The 7,411-nt window shown below is 53.3% G+C and overlaps 2 protein-coding genes across 2 annotated transcripts; both read right to left on the reverse strand.

The window, feature by feature from the left end:
• Positions 1-506: 506 nt before the first annotated feature.
• COCCADRAFT_10110 (uncharacterized protein) lies at positions 507-2,659 on the reverse strand (the record flags this gene model as incomplete). The annotated part of the gene is made up of 4 exons (XM_007720260.1): positions 507-1,634; positions 1,693-2,164; positions 2,214-2,278; positions 2,612-2,659. 4 exons carry the CDS (start codon positions 2,657-2,659, stop codon positions 507-509), a joined length of 1,713 nt encoding a protein of 570 aa, XP_007718450.1.
• Positions 2,660-3,251: 592 nt separating this feature from the next.
• Positions 3,252-4,657, reverse strand: COCCADRAFT_10111 (uncharacterized protein; the record flags this gene model as incomplete). The annotated part of the gene is made up of 2 exons (XM_007720261.1): positions 3,252-3,897; positions 3,954-4,657. The coding sequence occupies 2 exons, from the start codon at positions 4,655-4,657 to the stop codon at positions 3,252-3,254; spliced, it is 1,350 nt and encodes a 449-aa protein (XP_007718451.1).
• Positions 4,658-7,411: the final 2,754 nt, after the last annotated feature.

The raw sequence follows: 7,411 nt of genomic DNA on the forward strand, positions 1-7,411 counted from the left end.
AACTTCACTAGTGTAGCTCTTTGAGCTACGTCCTGTCTTCTACTCTATACTACCTGTAGTAAGAGCCTGTTGATTAGCTGTAGCAATAGAACCTGTACACGCGCCTGTCGTCCCTGCTCGTGAGCCCGTACCGTGACAGAAATCCCCTTATTTCGTATAGTAACTCTCTTTGGTATGTATCTATTAATTATACTATAACTAACTACTATACTTTAATAATTTAAGGCTAATTTGTTTCTAAATATTATATAGTTTTTTCTGTTATAATTCTTAGAGGTTACCGTTCTATAACTGCAACAGCCAGCCTATCTAACCGCGCTTAATTGAACATCTAAATCCATAGTCCGTTATCTCTGAAACATAACGAAGAATCGCCCTTATAAATCGTAATTTATTCATGCAGAGGAGCAGACCTGGCACCATTAGATGCATTGACCGCCGCTTGACTTCCCAGTTTCCCAGTGTTATAGCTAATTGGCCTGCTCTTCCCGGCTCCAATGCTCTATCTAAACACTGCTAACCTTGAGACCATTTACGCCGTTTGTGATAGCATCAGCCTGAGGGCCGTTCTGGTAATCACGTATAATTTCTTCCAGCATACCCGCACTAGCCGCAACGAAGCCCAGGTAGGGTCTGCTTGGATCCAAGACACGGGAAAGGTACTCTGGATGAAACTGGACACCGACGAACCAAGGGTGGTCCTTGATCTCGATGACCTCCATACGAACGCCAGCTTCGTCCTTGCCAACAAAGCTCAGGCCGCCCTTCTCAAGGGTGTCGATGTAATCCGGGTTGACTTCATAGCGGTGACGGTGTCGTTCCAAAATCTCACTCTTACCAGCATACAGAGCGCGGAGACGAGACCACTCACTACCAGGCTGGAACAATGTTGGGCGAAGACCCAGACGCATGGATGCGCCCATGGTAGTCTTGTCAACCTCTGGCATGAACATGATGAGCTTGTTCTGAGCCTCGCCGTTGAACTCCTCCGAGGTGGCGTCCTTGATGCCACAGACATTGCGGGCATACTCAATGACGGCGATCTGCATACCAAGGCAGACACCGAGGTAGGGCTTCTTGTTCTCGCGCGCCCAAGTGGCTGCTGCAATCATACCCTCGGTGGCACGCTGACCAAAGCCTCCAGGAACAAGAATACCTGAGGCTTTGACAACCTCATGCCATGCGTTATGAAACTTGGCGGGCTCTGATTGTTGACATTTTGGCTCCAAATGATCCGAGTCAACCCACCGAATATCGAGCTTCTTCCTGCACCGCATCGTGGCGTGTTCCAACGCCTTGATGACGGAAAGATATGAGTCTTGAAGCTCGACGTACTTTCCAACCAGGGCAATGGTCACAGGGTCATGATACCGCGTATCATGGCCGGTAAGCGACTGCCATTGTGCCCAGGTGTGGTTGCCCTTTTGCAACATCTGAGGAGATATTCTGGCTTGTTCAAGGGCAAGGAATTGGCGAACCATGGGAATAAGCTTTTGCTGCTCGAGGAGCATGGGAACTTGGTAGATGGATGGCATGTCCCTGACAACAAGGACCTGCTCGTTTTCAACCTGGCAGAAATGGGCAATTTTCTCCACAGCGGAGGCATCGAGTTCGCGTTCGCAACGGCAGGCAATCTTGATTTGTTAGACATACATACATAGAGGTTGTACTTTTGAAGACCCAAATACATACCAAATCTGGAATCAGACCATTACTCCTCACCGCTTTGATTGCCTGTTGCGTAGGCTTCGTCTTTTGTTCTCCGTGAATAACAGGGACGTACGAGACGTGGATCTGCATGAAATTGTTCTTGCCCGCACGTCTCCTCAGCTGGCTCATAGCCTCGACAAAGGGCATGCTCTCAATGTCACCAACAGTACCACCCAGTTCAATTATGCAAACGTCGGGCTCCTCGCCCGAGTCATCGACGGGGATACGCGCGACCCTCTGGATCCATTCTTGAATGGCATCCGTGATATGAGGGACGACTTGTACGGTTTTACCCAGATAGTCGCCCTTGCGCTCGCGTTCAATGACGTGCTGGTAAATCTTGCCAGTGGTGATATTGTTATCGCGTGTTAGGGTAATGTTCAGGTAGCGCTCGTAATTTCCGAGATCGAGATCGACTTCACCGCCGTCGGAGAGGACAAAGACTTCACCATGCCTGTTTTTTGTTTAGTCATTGGTATAGAATCGGTCACAATGAGTCGTACTCCTTGGGGTTCATAGTCCCCGCATCGACATTGAGATATGGGTCGACCTTGATCGACGAGACGTGCTGAGACGTCAGTACGCTTTGCAAATGTGCTGGTCTGCTATACTTATCTTAAGACCAATGGTTTTAAGTAATAGGCCAGTCGACGATGCTGTTATATGTCATTAGTCTACGTTTACTGTCGTGTGCTTGGTTACGCAAGTTCTTTAAACAGCCATTGCATAGCATTTCAAAAACCCATGTCTTGGGACAGACTGAACTGCTCCTTCAAGAGTCATATAGTCTTTGAAAATTTGGTGCCATGCTCGTGGCACATTTTCGAGCAGAGCTTACCTATGATACCCTATTTTTTTTACACATTAGTGGTGATCAAAGGCGCGGCAACCTGCAGCTTACCTTCCCCACGCCGCTGATGACGCCGCCAGACACGAGCACGTATTTCATGATTGCTGCTTTCAGTACCTGAATTGCTTGTGGGGAAGGGGAGGGAAGAAAAGAAAGTCGAGATTTCAGGCGCGTGAAACTTGAAAAGTAAATCGGGCGCATGGGCCCTTTGTTAGTGGGGCCGACGCTGGTAGCGTGGTTCCCCCTCTCTCCTCTCTTTGTGCGCGCCACACTTGAGCCCCAACTACAACACCTCACTTTCCGTTGGCTTGCACAATGATAGTCAGGCGTCTTGGAAACAAAACTCCTATCGACTGCGAATAAGGTGCTATGGAATGGTATCGTGCTCTCTCATCGCCGGAATTCCCAAATGCAAGTACAGGAGAAAGATAAAAAATAAAAGGTTCGCCGTATCGGCGCCGTCCAGGTTTCACCCTCCGCCCTTCCTATCCTGCACAAGCCACCAACGGTTGAATTCAAAATCAAAACCGTCAGTGAGAAATGCATTCATTTCGTGACGTCGTCAAAATGCAAAACAGCATCTGCGAAAAATGCTTCAGATATCCCCTAATGACCCTGTCTGCGCCGCCCGATATAAAGGAAGATTATGCGAAAAGCTAGGTATTGAAAGAGACAGCATGGGAGATGGTCGTTATTCCCTACGCCGCCTCTTGAGCTCCTCTTCTTCTGCGTTGTCGTGCTCTTGACTCGCAGTAAGTCGCTTACGTGCAAGCGCCTTCTCGTTTCCCTTTTTGACTTGAATGTTACAGCCTTGTAGCTTTAATGCCCTGGTCAGAGCGCTGCTCGGCCGCATACCGGGAAAATCTTTGGCTGTGTATACGGTAAAGACGTCACTCAAGACTTCGGTCAGGATTGGCGAGAAGCCTCCTACGTGCAGGTTCATGGGATCAATGCGCATAAGCACAAACCGAAGACGGTATTTGCCATGGGTGCGGCATGAAAGATCTGGGAAGCAAAAGAAGCAGCCCTCGACGTCGTGCTCGTCTTTTGCCACGGATGGCGAGGCTACGAGCTGGCCCATTAATCGCCGTGTCGTTCGTCGGTCTGGTTGTATGAGTGCTGTTTCTTCGTTGGTGCCTTCTGCATTCCAGAGCGTGCAGTGGACTACGTTGAGAGAGTAGCGTAGCTCTTCTTGTTCAGCAGCACCAGTTTTCGGATCCGTTACTAAGAGTTGGATGATGGGTGGAGGGTCAATAACTCTTCGGTCGCGTTCGCCGAATCCGCACGCTCGTGCGGCAATGGGCTGTTGTCGGACACGGAGCTCATAGTTTAGGTTTCTGCGATTTGTGAGTTGAGGCGTCACTTTGGTGTCCGGGTGAGAGAAAGTACTTACAGTTGTTCGTTGTACACGGGTTGTGGTATGGACCCTGGTAATGGTACAGGGCGCACTTGTTTTGGGGGTGGAGGAGCAGCGGCCGAAGGCTCTGAATATGCAACCGGGGCCAAAGGCCCTCCAATGGAGCCGCGTTGAGATCGCGCATGTTGTAGGGAGCCAACAGATCCGCGATACGGAGTGCTACTTGATGCATAGCTCGGGGTATATGCAGGTGAGGGAAGCGGAGGATAAGACCTTTGGTGCGATGGTTCGACTGGCGAAGTAAGAGACGAATACCCTCCTTGCTCAGGACGTGGTGGATGGCGCTGAAAAGGACGGTGCTCCTCATAGGAATAGCGCTGTTCAGCTAGTCTTCGCGGGCCTCTGCTATCATATTCTGAATGTGGCGAGATTGGAGGACCGTATTGCCGAGGAGAATATGGCGGATCGGATCTGGGCGGGGTGTATGGATTGGAGGGCTGCAACAGCTTGTCAACCGGCGCGGCTGCTGGTCTATGTGTCGCGTGGGGCTGTGGGTGGTAGTCATTGCGAGGAGGCAGTCCAGAGTGGATTGAAGGGAGCTGATTGATGGGGGAGCGGAAGTGGTGATCCGGCCGGTGTGGTACAGCATCTGGGGGAATCTCTAGTGGGGGCAGGCGGCGATGGGAGTAGTCGAGGAAGCCTGGAGGGGAGAAGACGGGAGGCTTCTGCGTCTCAGTCATGGCTGGAGGGGGTTGAGAAGCGGGTGGTAGAGGGAGGGCCGGGGGTGGAGGAAGAGGAGGTGGTTGGGACATGCGTGTATTATTATTTGCCCGAACCAGGACACAATGCACGCAGCCGCATTTGGATCACGTTTGTGTTCAGTTTGGAGGCTCTTTTCAGACTGGGAGCGTCCGGGCGTGGTGCAGAGTTGGACAGGACGTCAGGAATGCAGCACTGCCTCTAGTGTGGCGGCATGAGTGGTTTATAGTTGAAGAGCCCCTTGTAGGCGACCCTGTACGTATCTGGATCGCCAGCAGCCAGATCGCCGCCGGGCTGCTTGAATTCAGTAATGGCGACGTTAAGGTGGAGAGGCGCTCAGACGCATTAAAACAACGGCCGCCCGGGAAGAGGACAGGATGCAGACCGGGGCGGACCCGCATGCACCCTGTTCACTGGCAAGCCTCACGCCAACCGTCAAGCGTAGCCGGCTCGGAGCATAAATTTCGACCAGGACAGCGATAAGTGCAGCAGACGACGCTGCGTGATGTGTGGATCCGAGCTTGGCGGACGGCTAGTTCGTGGACCCCCAGATTCTGACGTGTGGGCTGCGGCGAGGCCATGTGAAGCACTTGGGACGACGGCGCCCGCAAGGCACTACGAGCGTCGGGCGGCGGAGTAAGTATTCGAGACGATTATGTAGCGTAGCTTGTGCAAGGCAGTGGTGTGATGTTGCTGTTGTTGTTATTGTCGCTGTTGCTGTTGATTCATTCACTTGACGATGGAGTTTCATTCAGCCATCCATTCATCCAGTAGTGGCATCATGTCTGCCTCGATGATTCATTTATTCGCCCATCCATCTATCCACCCCCGCCAGCTACCCAGCTACCCAGCTGCCCAGCTACCCACCCGTTGATTCAATTATTTGCATCGTGTCTAGGATAATGCCGGACTAGCTGACGCATGTCGTCTCGGGGGGGTGGTGGGCATCCACACACTCTCCCTCCTCTATCTGGACCTCATGCAGCAGTGAGTTTTGGGAAGCATACCCGGGCGCCAGACACAGGAAGCTCTCTTTTTTTCTCTGGTCTCTGCGCGCCTCTTGCTGTCTGTCTCTCTCCTTGTCGCGGCCAGCTGGCAGGTGTTTTCGTGGGGCGTCGCCAGAAAGAGGTCGAGGCCGGGCCCATCGAGAGACAAACAATGGCGAGCGGGTTTCGCAGGCCAGCTTGATTTCGAATCACAGCGGGCCAGGGTGTCGCACGCTGTAACGCGGCGGGCAGCCAATATGGAGCAACATGCCAGATATCACATAGCTCCAAGGACTGGGAGGAGGGGGGATGCGGCAAGAGGGAGCGGAGGTAGCATTGCGAAGCGGGTGTGTGCCTAGACCACCTGCAACGCTCTTGCAAGGGTGGTGTGGACGGCTCGAATTGAACAGCTTAGTGCTCTCGGCTTGAGGCCGTGAAGAGCTTCATCTGCCAGAGGGCACGGGGATGGGGAGCTCCAATGGCACGCCGGCGGGTTGCGGCTAAAAGCGATCTGCCCTGCGACGTCTTTCCTCAAGCTCTCCCCGCTGCTCGGTGGAGACTTTTTTCTGCTGGGTCTGCTGCCACGGACGCTGCGTGAATGATGAGCCATAGTGGCGACCAGGGTCAGCAACGGGTCTGCCCAATTCCGGGATTTTGGGAGAGTGCGCGATGCAGAGGCGCAACTTTGTGCTCGACAGACCGAGACATACATGAGCCCGTCTCACGCGAATCACGCCGCCGCCCGCTTGGAGAGGGGGAAGGTGGAGGGATTGCGAGGGTGCCATTAGGGGGGGTATGTATGTGTGTGTGTGTGTGTGTGTGGGCTTGCGGCAGTTGTGCCCTTTGGCCGTTAATTGTCACCGTCACCGTCACCGTCGCCATCGCCGTCACCTGTCCAACGACATCTGCGTCAATAGTGGGTGACGAGTATACGCCTACCTACATGCACCGGATTCTGGGGCCCTGCCACGGGCCCTGTCCCTCATGTTGCACTGCAACCCTGGCAAATGCCGCCTTTTGCGGGCGCCCGAGCGCAAGCACCTCCCTACAGTCGTATCGTGGAGCCGGCAGAGCCCCTAATAGTCGACGCGTAGGTAAGTAAGTATTGCTGGCACGCACTGGCGAGCGCCCACCCAGCGTACCTGCGCTCACCCTGGCCTAGCCAAGTCGGCGCTGTGCGACCTTGGGCGGGCGCATTGCTGCTTTCATGAGCTGCTCCTAGGCCGGTCTGCCCTGCGCGCTTCATGGGCCTCGCTTCGCGCCCTCCATTTATTTAACTTGCACATGGGTGGTTTGGCTGCGTGATTGATTGAGTGATTGCTGGATTACTGGATTGGATTGGATGGATTGGATGGATGGATGGATGGATGGGGTTTTGATTGAGCAAGCGACTGACTGAGGGAGTGACCGGACTGGACTGATTGGTTGCCAGCCTGAGAGAAGGAGTATCGTAAAGAGACACACACACAGAGAGAGGAAGGAGCAGATCTGCCGTGCTAGGCCCTTTACGCGAGCTCCTTCCCTCGCTGCCATCCCACTCCACTCACTCATTCACCCACTCACTCACCCACTCCCTTCCCATTCGCAAATCCTTCTCTACTCTCACTCTACTCCTCCCACTCTACTGCTGTATATATCCACTATTACTATACTTGCTAGTGTTCCCCTGCTGGCCACTCACCATCTCCCCTCCACCATCCCTATCCATCCATATCCCTATCCCATCTCCATCCTCCACCACGCACTGCC

Source organism: Bipolaris zeicola (assembly GCF_000523435.1).
Source record: "Bipolaris zeicola 26-R-13 unplaced genomic scaffold scaffold_433, whole genome shotgun sequence".
Lineage (NCBI taxonomy): Eukaryota > Fungi > Ascomycota > Dothideomycetes > Pleosporales > Pleosporaceae > Bipolaris > Bipolaris zeicola.